The sequence below is a fragment of the Anopheles marshallii genome, chromosome 3 (assembly GCF_943734725.1).
Source record: "Anopheles marshallii chromosome 3, idAnoMarsDA_429_01, whole genome shotgun sequence".
NCBI lineage: Eukaryota > Metazoa > Arthropoda > Insecta > Diptera > Culicidae > Anopheles > Anopheles marshallii.
In genome coordinates this window covers 7,784,840-7,799,403 of record NC_071327.1, presented here as the reverse complement: position 1 = coordinate 7,799,403, position 14,564 = coordinate 7,784,840, and the positions used below count along the sequence as shown (strand labels likewise).

The 14,564-nt window shown below is 45.1% G+C and overlaps 4 protein-coding genes across 4 annotated transcripts; 2 read left to right on the top strand and 2 right to left on the bottom strand.

Moving 5' to 3' along the window:
• The first annotated feature begins 105 nt into the window (after positions 1-105).
• Positions 106-7,223, top strand: LOC128711481 (PIH1 domain-containing protein 1). Its single transcript, XM_053806359.1, has 4 exons — positions 106-174; positions 251-350; positions 6,215-6,963; positions 7,044-7,223. Exons 1-4 carry the CDS (start codon positions 106-108, stop codon positions 7,221-7,223), a joined length of 1,098 nt encoding a protein of 365 aa, XP_053662334.1.
• A 309-nt stretch (positions 7,224-7,532) lies between these two features.
• On the bottom strand, positions 7,533-8,841 carry LOC128711480 (magnesium transporter NIPA2). Its single transcript, XM_053806358.1, has 2 exons — positions 8,595-8,841; positions 7,533-8,401 (listed from the first exon to the last, which is right to left on the bottom strand). The coding sequence occupies exons 1-2, from the start codon at positions 8,839-8,841 to the stop codon at positions 7,533-7,535; spliced, it is 1,116 nt and encodes a 371-aa protein (XP_053662333.1).
• Positions 8,842-9,686: 845 nt separating this feature from the next.
• Positions 9,687-11,025, top strand: LOC128711582 (protein phosphatase 1 regulatory subunit 7). Its single transcript, XM_053806463.1, has 6 exons — positions 9,687-9,702; positions 9,779-9,977; positions 10,053-10,181; positions 10,250-10,412; positions 10,471-10,779; positions 10,852-11,025. Exons 1-6 carry the CDS (start codon positions 9,687-9,689, stop codon positions 11,023-11,025), a joined length of 990 nt encoding a protein of 329 aa, XP_053662438.1.
• Positions 11,026-11,437: 412 nt separating this feature from the next.
• On the bottom strand, positions 11,438-14,153 carry LOC128714207 (general vesicular transport factor p115). Its single transcript, XM_053809083.1, has 2 exons — positions 14,076-14,153; positions 11,438-13,990 (listed from the first exon to the last, which is right to left on the bottom strand). The coding sequence occupies exons 1-2, from the start codon at positions 14,151-14,153 to the stop codon at positions 11,438-11,440; spliced, it is 2,631 nt and encodes an 876-aa protein (XP_053665058.1).
• Positions 14,154-14,564: the final 411 nt, after the last annotated feature.

Here is a 14,564-nt window from a genome sequence, read left to right as displayed (position 1 = left end):
CAATTTTGACATTTCTCCAAACAACTTCAGTACCAGAAAGCAAGTGCAGAAAGTTTGTTTTCCTACGAGCGCAAGGTTTCGTTTGGTGAAGAATATTGATTAAAAATGAGCGGCTCGTCCAAAAGTATTCTTCTGGACGGAAACGGACTGGAAAAGACTTTAAAAATCGTGAAGGTAAGCCACCTGAACCTCACTTCCAACGAGGGAAGCAGCAGCTTCACTAACATGACACCGCCTTCCTGTACCGTAGAATGAAGCCGAGGAACAATTGGAGAACTTTCTGGCACCGGTAGCGGAATTGGCCGACGACATCAGTAGTGGACGGTCTAAGATTGTAAAACCAGCGCCCGGTAAGTGAGCATGGACAGTTTTGTTTGGTCGGAAGCGGTATAAATGGGAATACCGATAAGCACGCAACAACTCTATTAAAATCCGTCGAAAATGTTATCTCTTTTACCCTTATTGTTTACGAATGATGTACGATTGGAATACAAATTCTTACAAAAAAACAACAACGATGCTATAAAAGAATATCGCATTCTACGGGCGTCGACTGATAGCTGTATACACAACTGAAAAGTGGGACGATGCACCTTAAAGCGTGTTCTATCGATAAGAGCCACTAACCACCGAAGATGCACACAACACGGTAGTTGCTCTTGACTGCAAATCAGTTTTGTTTCGCAATATTTCGTCACCATAACATATTCGCATTTATGACAACAAAACTGGATGAAAACTATATTTTTCCAGATGCTACCGTTTTGAAGTACGAATTATTTGAACTGATAAATTATTAGCACCCGTTGTTGTTGATGATGATGATTGGTTGATGATTATCATTGTGCTACAAAATCAATGTGATGACCCTTTCAATGGGCACGTTCCATGCTACTGATTTCTTTGCGCGGAATTATCTCACACCTGTGTGTGTAGTAAGACAAACACGTGGAAGATGTCTTAACGTATAAGGTTGTGCAATATTAATGCATAAAATAGGACAGTGAGTTGTAGACCCGCAGCAAATAAAGCCGGAGCGTGCGAAATGATACCAGAAGCTTATACTAGTACGGCCGGCTCATTAATGAGTTCATCTGCTTATCTTAAGGCTGTTTGTTTCTTATCGTAGTGTCACTATGAACAGTTTGTTCAAGGTTTCTTTTTTCAAGCGCCATCAGGCTACGTCTAGTAAACCTTTGACCACTTGCTAGACAATCATACCAACCTCATTGTGTAAACTAAAACATGAAAAAGCCACTATTTAAATATACTATGCTTTTAGTTGCCCTTGTATTGAATAAAATACGGAAAATGCAACCGCAATATCATGTGGCTCGCTGAGTGCATTAGAAAACAGCTGTTATCATGAGAATTGGCATAGGTATCTAAAAAATACAACACGAACAATGTATCAACCGAGCCAACACACACATGACGCCTCCCTCAACCGCATCAACAGCTGATAATGGTTAAAGAGTTCTTATCATGACGCACACAAAAGCATCGGCTCGCGACAAGTTGCAAAGGAAAAGTAGCTAACCCAAGGCGCCCATAAAGCGTGTTCGATGAAAACTACCAAATACCCGCCCCATAGAAGATGCTTTCCGGTTGCGGTACACATAGGCGATTATTGTCGACTCTGCTGACCGGAAAAGTCATCATCCATCAGCATTGCAAAAGTGCAACACATCATCACACAAGGCAACAAACAGCAGCACACAATCTGTCCGTTTTCCTCCCGCAGCCAAGCGAACGTTTAATGATCGTGCATGAACCTGCGGAGCTAACTAATTTCTGCCCCGTCATTGCGTCGTGTGTCGCGATCATCTCTTTAGCACTTCACCCATCGCGCTCTGATGGAGGATTTGCCTTGACGGATTCTTTCGGTTTCGTTACGCATCTCGTTTTTTCGCTAGAATTATGAGAAGAACGAGTTTTAAGTTGCTCTTTGCTATTCCCTCCCCAAAAACCCATTTGTTGTATCGCCTTTTGATCTTCCGCACTTGATCCGTCCTTGGGTGTGCGGTGTAACTTTTTGGTGGGGGAGTTCCAACAAACATTATGTACATATGTTCACACTCATTTGCCACATATCCAAAACGTGGAGACACCTTTTAACGCTTAACCATGCGTCCATACCAACGCCCGAGTTCGCGTTTACGATGGTTTACACTGGTCGGCGTATTGTTCCTGATCCGTCATACGTAAATTTAATAAATCACTGCTTTTGAGTTCCGCCCGAAAGTGCCTGAAACACTCACACGCACCCGGTACATTTATGTTTATTTTCCGTACGTTTCGTGTTCCAAATTAAGTGCTCACATACGGTTGAAAGTTCGTTGAATTTGAATATGTTGTCGCGATTGGTTGTGCAAAGCGGACCGGTGCCTAAAGCACTTGTTCTGCGGTTTACGGTGGGCAGGGTTTTTCGGGGCCAAACTCCCGCAAAGTTCGTTCTATTCATTTTTAGCTAATGATCTTCCCAACTACGAAACACACGAAGTTGATCAGGTCTGATGAAGAATATCAACATAGAACTTTGGATGCTGATATTTCCAACGTTAGAAACCCCTGCTAAACAGCTAGACCGGATTTGGATGAACCAAACGACTGATGAGACAGAATGTTCGTATGGTTTTTTTGTTTGTTTGTTTCATTGCATTCTTGGTTAAGTTTGATGTTTTTTTTTGTGTGTGGTTTGGAACTGTTGGGACTAAAATATACGAGCTTACAACCACGATCGAAGTTGGCCGTTTGTTTGCTTCCCTGTACACCTTTTTTTTTGGTTTTTCGATGATCTTTCGACATTTACCGGGATGCTTCACCACCAGATCGGTGATCTTCTCACCGTGTAGATCCACAGCGAATCATCATGGTTTTCGCTATTCCGTTTCGTTCACAATTTAAATATCTTTACAATCAGCTTCCACACGCGCAGCTTCCATCATATTTTCGCAATTCAATCACACTAATTCGCGCAACCCCCGGGTACCCAATCATTTAAGAATAATTGTTACGTTGGAATGGATTCACACAGGACGGTGCACACACGATAAACGATGATTGTCACGAGAAAGCCACCACCGGGGACATGTCCACAAACCCGGACACACACACACGTTCCACAGTCACAATTTAATTCGATTGTTAATAGAATTGCGGCTACATGTGCCGTCACACTAATAATTCATGTTCCATTCTCCACCTAGCCACACCATACATATGCATGTTAATCTAATGTTGGGTTAAGCGTTCCACCCGGGGGGGGGTATACGTATAACTAATGGCCATCGTGTTTTTCTGGTCGTTCCATCGATTCCCGCCAATGCTCTATCGAAAAGAACTGCTCACAAATTGGTCATTCGACAGGCGGCGGCTGAACATATTGCACAATGTTGATACAGGGAAGAGCTCACCATCCGCTTCGCTGTCTCGCAGCCTCGTACCGGTGTGGGATGGATTTAAATATACACCCCGTCCCATGTATATGACATGTATGAAACTGTGGCAAAAACAATCCAACACTAATCTGTTGTCAACCGTTCCAAGGTGGTGGCTACGTAGATAAGTATATTTAAATGCGAGTTCAATGAAACACGTGGTCCTTCCGGTACGGTACGCTAGCGCCCAGGTGGCCCAGATGTAGTCAACATTAACTGGGAGAAATTTATTCAGCAAGTGGCGTTTGGACTAATTGCAAAATTCTCACTACACTTCAGACAATGGCAGACCTTCCTTGTATAATTTTACCTCACAAAACCTATAATCGATTGTACTTCACCATTACAGCACATACTGATAAGCGATAAAGGAACGGTATTTGGCGACCAAACATTAATGAACCATTCATGTATTACTTACATCCTATTGCTTTGTTTGTCACGGTAGACAAAAAACGAAACGGATTCTTTTAAAAATTCACTCACCGTACAAACTATGTGAAGCGAGCCTGAGATCACGGTGTCCGAGCAGGTCGGCCGCGTGTAACCGTCCGCTTGGTGCGTCCGTTCCGAATGAACTGAAGCACCGCGAAACTTTGATTCGGTTGTCCGCGATCTCGGTGACCGGCCGTGTGTCTACAAAATAATCATCATCAGCGACTTCACACACCAACACACGTAGCCATCCAACGACCAAAGCTGCGGCTTTTGCAGGGTTTGATGCGACAGTTTATCGAATGATTCATTTCCTAGCAGTGTGCGTTTCATTCCGACTTTTCTTTTTTGTCATTCATCGCCAGCGTTCATTGCTTCATTGCTTATTATTTTTGTCTAAAATTCATTACTTTATTTTGCAACTTTTTGGATTGTCGAACTGTGGTTATATGTGAACCGTTTTAACCATTTTAAAAGGCAGCTTAATTATGTCTCTATTGTCTCTATTGTCTAAAAATCAATTATGTCTCTCTCTCTCTCAAACATATCTCTAATCCCTTGTTAGAGAGAAACTTCAGTAAATGATTTTCAGAAACTTTTCTTACTATCAACTTCATATCACTCAGGAAGTTTTGCAATGCGCGAAAAAAGGTGGCAACAGCTGGTTCGAGTTGCTTCACTGCGCTTTGACCACGATCGGTTTCGCACAATAATGTCGTATTTCTGATCCCTAGTCACCACTCGTTTAAGGAAAAAGTCGACTGCTTTATGAAACATTCGATTAATTCATCTTAAGTCAAATGCGTTAAAATTGTTATTAATGGTCGATCTTCAACCCCTAAGTGATGCTGCTACACCTTTCACCTGGTCATTCCAGTTGATAATAGAGTTCTTCTTCTCATATCAAATAATTTTGTGAATCCTGAAATGGGTTTTATTCTGTAAAACCCTGCATTATCACCCACATAATAGATGGTGGTGGTGGGCCTATAAACGCAAGCTTTTTTGGTGACACGTGGGGGTGTTGCCATCCTTTTTGTCACACATAATTAATGAGCTTTCTTTCTTCTACATATTCTAATTAGGTCTTTAAATAGCCGGACCGAAACTAAACATTTGTTCGCTTTACATTTTAGAACGTTCGTGGGGGAAACATAATATTTGTGAAGGAAAGACACACATAACACGCGCTGCCCGCGTTATTATCGGTTCATCGGATATCATCGATATGTTAGGACTGTATTTGTATCCGCACGTACAAAACAACAGTTCGGAACGAAGCCACCACTACAAAACAACAAAACCACCTGCCGAAAGGGGTGGGAATCGCGCCTCATATTACACCGGTGGCATCGTTCTATGGCTTCGGATCGGTGTGGTTGGTGCGTGTGCGCTTCGCTGTATCGCGCGTCCGGCGCTTCGCACGATAACGTCATCGTTGCATTCATTCACGGCAAAAGTGCCGCGCTGAGTACGCCGCGAATAACGTCATGAAACGCACCGAGTGGTCGCACTCGGTCGTGAAGTGGGTGATGGCGAGCATTTTTAGCCAGTCATTGTACCGGTCTCTGTGGGGGGGAGGTTTGCACACAGCCATCGAAATTTGGTTCGCTCGTGGTTGTTTTGTGTTAATTCTAGTTGTTTCTAATGGCATATGGTTGGGCCGGCTCGTTGGGTCAGATTCACGATCGTACAGGATTTGATTATTCTTATCAGGATACGTATGAGCGTACAGATCTCGACAGTTTGTTTGATTGATCATCTATTTTCCCGGGAATGTTGACCCCAAATGAGTGTCATTTAATTGTAATAGACTTATTATTCTTTTCTTTCAATGGTTTACACATGCTCGTTTCATTAGTTCTAGAATAGCTTCAAAAGCTATTAGATCATTCATCATTTTCCACTAAAAATCGATTGATACTGAGTCAGAACAGGCTTCGTCGTTAATATTGGAATTTGTAAGTCTTCATATTGGTTCTTTATTGTTCATATCATTCTTTTGATACACTGGGTCTGAGCTAATGTTGCGTGTATCGTAATGAATCTTTGGACTGAATGAACTGGCCTTGAATCTCTATTCCTAAGATTCATGAATCGTGAAGCACGCATAAACTTCTAAAATTAAAAAATAAGGAATCCTGGGGTATTTATCAATCTATGAAGATGAATGGAATTTTAAAGAGCCGACTCATGATTTAACTCTTGTGATAACGTGAATTCAGTAACTCTTAATTAGTGATTTATATGATTGACTCTTTACAGAAGATCATTATATTTAATAGAAAATAGTTAGTTGAAACCTGTAATTAATTGCATATTTTTTTATTCGCTTTTAGGATTCTGCATCAAAACATTCAAGAAGGGATCGAACGAAAAGTTTTTCATTAATCTCTGCCAGACGGATAGTATTCCGGCACCGCGTGACATCACCGAGGACGAGCTGATCCGCATCCTGAACGATGGCGAACCCAGCTCATACCGCATACCGATGAGCATAACCGTACCGCGCCAGACACAGGACAAATCGAACCAAAGCTGCCAGGTGTGTGATATAGCGATCAATGCGAATTTCTACGCCAAAATTGAATCGGGTGGGTTGTTGCGCGAGTTCCTCATTACCGTGCTGTTCGATGGGGTGGAAAACAAGTACGACATAGCGTTGGACGAGAGCAACTTTCGCATACTGAAGAACAAAAAGTTCATGGACCGATTGATCCCGCACAACATTCAGAACCGGGACGTGAAGCAGGTGATCGAAAGCTATGCGAATCAATCGGCTGAGGATCGGGCCTTATTACGTGAGCTCGATAATCCGAGACCACTTATGGGGTCGCAAGCGAACCAAGGAAGAAAGCCGCTCATTGAGGAGATCGATGCGGGAACGGTGAAAACGGTAAAGAATGAAAGGAACAGTTCGCGCACGGTGGTGCCGGTAACCACGTCCGAAGGTACGCCTTACGTGCCCGACCCAACAAAGGTGGCAATTGCGCAGGCCGCTACAAAGAAACCGGAAAGCAAGCTGTTCCGTGAACCGCCGGCCGGAAAAGCGAAACGCTTAATAGGCGAATTCCATCTGCCGGAATGTGTAAGTGTTGCAGGAGGTGGTTATAATTGCTCTTTGTAGATCGCCGGTAAATAAATCTTGTTTCTTATTACTTGGAATAGGTTTCATCGAGCGAGATTACGCTGGACGTTGGAGAAGATCGCATTCTGTTGGAAGCACGCAAGAAAGGCTACCTGCTGGACGTGTTCGTGGACTATCGTATCGATGAGAGTAAGGTGGAGGCCCATTTCGATAGCACAACTAAAATTCTTCAAGTAACGATGCCGGTGTTGGCAGCTTAATCACACGAGGAGGTGGCAAACACATGTACAGATTGTTCCTTTTTTTAATGTAAAACAGACCGTTACCGGTTCTTTAGGCAGAAGAGAGATCGATGCACATCCTCCTGTCTGATAAGAATTTCTTTGCAAAATAGTATTCTCCAAACAACAATCTTCTGTGTATCTTCTATTCGTTTATAATTTAGTTGAAGCTGTCCTAAATATTTGGTCTTTTTACACTTGCTTCAAGTTCAACTTGGCTGCTTCCCGTACAAAAAGTAACACGTTGCAAGCGCCATCGCCCACCGCGCGGGCGCCATTCATTTGCCGTTACGCATTCAGATAGTTCGTACCGTACTGTGGCTTCAGCGGGCCTCGCTCTTCGTTGTCGTTCAGATAGTCCTCGTACTGAGCACCCTTGTGTGATGAGTGCAACAGTTCCCGTTTCGGTCGCATGATACCTTTCACATCGCTCAAGCTAATGTCCATCTCGCGGAACGCATTCAGCAGTATCACTGCGACGATCACGACGAAAAATCCGCACAAATCGCCGATAATGTCTTCGGCACGCATATGGCGCCATTCCTTAAAGAGAATCGCCGACGCCGTAATAACCAGCGTCGTAAAGATGACGTAGTAGATCGGTGTCACGATGCTTGTGTTGAATATGTCCAGCGCTTTGTTGAGGTAATTCACCTGTATGCCCACAAACACAACCGTCACAATGATGAGGAAGTATGGAAGCCACATGCCGAAATCGTTCGACTTGCCGGAGAGGGTATCGCGCAGGGCGAGTCCGAGCGCTTTGCAGGACATAACCGTAAGGCTGCCGATAGCCGAACAAAGCAAAATGTACACGGCAACGTGCTTGTGACCATACCGCGGTCCAACACAGCATGCGATGAAGAGTGACAGGGCAAGAATCAGCACAACGTACGTAATAAAGGTTGTATCTCGCAGCATATCCATCAGAAGGTTAAGATCCTCCACTTCACCCTCTTTCGGTGAATGTATGACGATGATCGTCGATCCTACAATGCACAGAAAGCAGCCAAGCTTGCCGAGCAGGTTCAATCGTTCCTTGAGAAACCTGGACGCCATGACGGCGGCCACAATCACGCTGAGTGCCCCGAGCGGCGTAACGAGTGAAGCCGGCGCGAAAGCATAAGCTGCAAAGTTGGCCGCCTCTCCAACGCCCACTGTGAGGAAGAAGAAAAATCAGAGAACAATGTTAGAATAGCGCGTATCAGGGAGAGTAACAGGCTAGCTGTGTATCTCTAATCAAACCGAAGCAGGCCTTATCAAATTCTCTCGCGTCACGCATACCACACAGATGAGCGATGAATGTTCTTGTAATGAGTCATGGGATGGGGTGAGTTTGTTTGTACTTACTGCAGATAAGGCCAGCCCACCAGATCCAGTCGCGCAGGTAGCCAAACCCACCGGCACTGGCACGGACCGATCCGACCCGAGACAGCCGCAGGAGACCAATTTTCTTGATGATAAAGCTAGATCCAATGAAAATGCTGCTGGAAAGGGCCAGCCCAAGTCCTATGTAGAAATCACGCTCCATGTACAGTTCGTCGATGCTCGGTGGTATTTGCTGGGGAAGTACCGACCCTTGCTGAGGGTAAGGCATTTTTTCGCTTGGCTTGTGATGACCTCTTAATTGATTTCTCTTGTTTGTAGGGTGGTGATGTTTCGCTTTCTGTAGGTTGTAGTTGTCGGTGCACAATGTCACAATGGGTTACACATTTTCAGAATGTACTACACAAAACGATAAATAATGCAACAGTAGAAGTGCGCGAACACGAATAGGTAAAGAAGTATGGACTTTATTTTAAGTTCCAAACAGATTCTGCTCGCTGAATGTTTTGTTTACGCTTTGATCTGATTAGCGCTTTGTTGAAAATGAGCAACAGCCAGGTTAGCTCACTCGATTACTGTCACTTCCGAATTCGTTGTGTTCTAAATGTTTTGTGTGGATTCAAAACAAAATCAGTTCCAGTTGGCCTGATTTAGTGCTCAAACACACAATTCTACTCGTTTTATTGTATAATATAAAGGAAAAAGATGAACGAAAGAACAAAAATTGAAAGCTGTTCTAAAAACTAGATTTGGATGTTTTTAGACCAGCTGGGTTGACGTCAACATGGCGGACCTAAAATGTTGTATGGCCCAGCCCGTTCAAAATAGGATTCATATCGACTACGGATCGTACGCAGCTTGTTTGTAATTTTTACAATTTTTGGACTCATTTTGCCGCTTTCGAAGCAGAAAGGCAAAAAACGCGTCGTTTATCAATACAGGTTCGTAAAACGTGTGTGTGTGTATTCACATATGATAAGCTGTTCCAGTCTGACGTTCTATTTCAGTTTTAGCGCACCAATAAAACTTGCGGTGTAGAGAACAGTTTGGAACAATTGCCATTCGCGGTCCCGTGCTGTTTTGCTGCTTGAAAAGTATTGATCGCCCTACGCGAGAATGAGTGCAAACGATGGTAAGAATGTTTTCCCGTGTTATAATACAGTTGAAGTTAATCCCAATAACCGCTTTTGTGAAAAATTCTACGCCAGATCAACAAGAACAACAACAGCGGCCTGATTCTCCCACGGTCGATGAAGAACGCCCACCGGGTGCGGGAGTGGTGGCCGAACATGAGATCGTAAAGATGGAGGACGTAATTACAATCGATCCCGAAACGACCGAGGTCGATCTGAATCATGGACGCATTGGAAAGATTGAAAACCTCGAACCGCTAACAAAACTTGAACGGTAAGCGAGGAGAGGAAGGAATTCAAGCTCGCGTGAACACTCTAACCGATGAATCATATGTGCAACACGTTTCAGACTATACCTGCGATGGAATTTGATAAAAAAGATCGAAAACCTGGACCATCTTACTTCACTGATCGAGCTCGAGCTGTATGACAATCAGATTACGGAGTTGGAAAATTTAGACCAACTTGTTAGCCTGGAGTACGTAAAATCCCACGTGGTCTAAGTGCGAATCTAACACCCTTTTTTGCTTCCCATCCCCTCAAAAGAATGCTCGATGTCAGCTTCAATCGGTTGCATCAGATCCAGAACCTTTCTACGCTGACCAACCTGCGAAAGCTGTTCCTGTGTGCTAATCGTATATCGTTGATCGAAAATCTGGACCATTTCACCAGTCTGACCATGCTGGAGTTGGGAGATAATAAGATCCGGGTATGTCGAAACCTTTCTGCAATCAATGGGCCATTGCTAATGTCTTTCGTCTCAACAGAAAATTGAAAACCTCGACAATCTAACCAACATGACCCATCTCTATCTGGGCAAGAACAAGATAACGAAAATCGAAAATCTCGACAAGCTGGTCAAGCTGGAATGTTTAAGCCTGCAGTGCAACCGGTTAACGAAGATCGAAAACCTCGACCAGTTGGTCAATCTGACGGAGCTGTATCTGTCCGAGAATGGCATAGAGACGATTGAAAATTTGGACCAAAACAAACAGCTCGAAACGCTCGACCTGGCAAAGAACCGGGTGAAGCGCATCGATAACTTGGAGCATCTGCAACAGCTTGAAGAGTTTTGGGTAAGTTGTGGCTATCTTAGTTTGTGCCATAAATGCACCGAGACTAAATGCATGTTTTCTGTCGAATGCCAGATGAACGATAACGGCGTATCGGAATGGAGTTGCGTGGACAAGCTGGCCAGCAATAAGCGTCTTGCGACGGTCTATCTGGAGCGCAATCCGGTCGCAAATGATGTTAACTATCGACGAAAACTAAAGCTGGCCGTGCCTTGGTTGCAAAAGATTGATGCGACACTCTGTCGTTAGTAGTGTAATGCAAATGTACTTTTTTATGTGTCTCGAGGACGGAAAATAAATAAAGCTAGGTCCCAGTAATTGTATCACGAACACTCAGTAACCCGGGGATGTTTGGTAAATTTGATGTCGCTTTTATTGGTTTGGTTGGTTTTGCCTGCTAAATGTGTATACATACTGTTAACGGCTAAAGATATTAACTCAAACGTACTACTGGCTAAGTGGCTAATATGTACATTCTCGGCTAGTTTAGATCGTAATTGAAATGTCCTTTTATTGGTTCTCTCTATTGCATTGGCAAAATGTGTGTGTTTCTATCGAGTAGCAAAGTAATACGAAGCGAAAGTAGACCCCCTATCAAGCGATCGATCAATTTTAAACGGTTAAAGCATTGCGAAATGGCGACGGGAATATCGTCGTTTAGTTAGCACACAAATCCTCCCGGATAGTTGGAAGCATTGTTGTTGATCGTGGTAGTGGTAGTTGTCGCTTTTTTGTTGCTCTCACCATCGTTTGCCTCTATCGCCTGCAGCTCATCATCTTCATCGTCATCCTCGTCGAACGATTGGCCGGTCACGCGCTTCAACTCCATCCGGTAGCGTTGCAGTTTGCTCTCCTGATCGGTCAACAGTTCGAGCAGATCTTCCTGGTCCTTCCGAAGCTTATCCAGCTCTGTACCGGATTCGTTCGCTTTACTTTCCGCCACGGTTACACGCAACCGCAGCTGATCGAGCTCACCCAGCAGACGACTGTTCTCCGACTCGTAATAGACGATTTTCGCTCGATCCGTTTGCTCTAGCGTCAGCATCGACAGTCGTTTTTCGAGTGTTTCCTGCTGATCGCCCTGAGCCGGTAGCAAGTGTAGTGGCGAAGATGCGGAAGAGGAGACAATGGCCTGCTGGCGCATATCAGACGCTGCCTGGAGTTGTGCCTTTAGCAGTATGTTCTGATCCTGCAGTTGTCCATTGCTGGATTGCGAATGTTCCAGTGCACCGTTCAGCTCGTGTACTTTCGCTTCGGCATGTGTGAGTTGCTGCTGGAGTGCCTGAAGCCTCGCATCCTGCTCCCGGATAATGTCTTTATACTGTGCCACCAAACCGGACGCTTCCTGGCTCAGGGTAAGCTCGGTAATGTTTTCTCCCCCAGTGCTGAACCCGTTCACCGTTTTAGTAATGACCGCTTCGAGCGCTTTAAAAAGACGACAAAATTCGTAATCCAGCAATAGATCGGTAGTCGCCGCAATGCGTATCTGTGGCTGTTTGGCCGATTTGCTGTAATTTTCATGCTTGGACACTTCGCCCAGCTTTTTGTTGTAGGTATCCAGACCAATACGCTTGACCAGCAGCTGGCAGAGGAATTCGCGTTGATGCTCCTGCACGCTGTTATCGTTGAACTGGATGCAGATGCCCATCAGGAAGGCGCACAAGCCCTGCACTAGATATTCGTTGTCTCCGTGCTCGTTTGCCGATATTTGCCCGGTAAGGTAAGCGACCGTACCCGGGATGGAGAGGAATGTACGCACGGCTAGCTGACAGTGGCTTAACCACACGGACAGCAGCATCAGTAAGCCGACCTTGCTCTGAAACTTGCAATTTGCCTGTTGCAGCAGCTGATTGCACTGTTCCAGCAGTGAGACGGGTTTGCTAATGTGAGAGGTGGCCAGCACCACACGGAGCAGTTGTTCCTTTTGGGCCGGATTCTCCAAGAGTGCGTGGCTCATCGAAACGGCCGCAAACCAGTTCGACAGTGGGTCCGTACTGAACAGACTGCGACAGAGCAGCTGGCCGCTGGTAATGGATGTCGTTTGTTCGGACGATTGCAGCAGCGTTTTGACCAGTGATGTCTGGCCACCTTCGTTGCGATACAAATAGCTCTGGAAGCAGTAAAGTACGGCACAACGTAGTGAAAGTGGTTGCTTCTCATTGACCATTGACATCAGTAGCAGAACGATGGCCGACAGCGGTGGATCGCACGGTGCAACGAACGAGTTGAAGTAGTCTTGGTTTTGTCCATCACCGCGAATCACTTCTGCGATCGTATTGATCGTTTCGATCAGTAAATCCGGTGGCACTCCGCTCGCCATGATAATGTTGCATATGGCCGAAAGCAATCCCGAACTTCGGATTGCTTTCTGGCACGAGCTGATCACCTGCTGGGGATTGCTGGGACACACGAGTGCACGCACAACCTGCAACATACAGTGCAGGTTCGAGACCTTCTGCGGACTCATACCCGCCTGATCCTGATCGGTGGAAAGTTCCAACATCGGTGCTAATCGTTGAATGTACGAACCTTCCTTGAAGAACTGTTGGTTGCTTGGATTATTCTTCAGTAGGTTAAGCATCAATATCAGGCAGTCTTCCACCACAATTCCACCGTCCGAACAACCTTCCTCCTTAATAACATCCAGCAATCGATCGAACGCATTTTCAAACGCGACAATCTTCTGAATGTTTCCATTTCCCTTCGTCAGCTGTATCATCAGCAGCAATGCATCATTCCGGATCACCTCCCGGCTGTCGATCAGCAAATCCATCATCTTCGACACACCCATCGGGCTGACGAGCACAATCTCCTGTATTTCCTTCGGTCGGTTAGCCAGCAGGTTGGTGAGCAGTTTGATTGCAGCCCACCGTACACGAAAATCGTACTCCTCCAGACACCCCAACACCAGGCACACATTGTCCGAGTTTTTGATGAAAATTTCCGTAAACTGTTCGCCAATGTTGGCCGTCACGTTTGGGTTGTCCTCTTCCTCTTCGAACTGTTCCGGCGATGTGACATGGCACAGCGTATCCAAGCAATACCCGATAATCTCACAATCTGTTCGATCCGTTTCAAGCACCTGGAGCATCGCGTTCATACCGATGCCTACTTCGATGCGATATTTTTTCGAAAGGGCTTTCAACGCCCGGCATGCATCGCGCCGATCATCTAGCAGGGTGGATGATGTGACACGTTCCACCAAAAGTTCCACCTAGAACGGACAAGGAAAACACATTCAATACGTGTGTGTTGGACGTAAAATAACCAACCTTTTTCGAATGGGTAGGAATGCTTACCGTTTCTGCACCGCTGGGCGCTTGGCTCGGTTGCTGTGAACCGAGCACGGTTTGTAGGCCACTTTTAAGGAAGTTCATTCCGGTGGCGAACTGATGAACGGCAGCTACCCACTAAACACTCCGTGCTGCTGGTACTTTCCACGCCAAACAATAATTTTTCTCACCAAATCGTTGCTTTTCTTTTCCCTGTCCAGAAATGGTACACGTCAATATTTTCGGTGGCGAGCGATTGTTTCTGTTTTGACAATTGGGATAAGGGGCTTACTAGGCGGAACCGAAGCAAACGGACAAAATTGCCGCTGTTACATTGATATGAACGCCAAAACTTACTAGTTTAGCTTTATTTTAGGATAAAAAGTATATTGTAATTTAAATTAAGTCTTGACTGTGCCAAAAAGTGGCAAAACCCAAACGTGCTCTCCAGTTGTTGAGGCACAAGGCAAGGTTTGAAAATCGGTGTTGACATTTTCCACTGTCACGCTGGGTTTG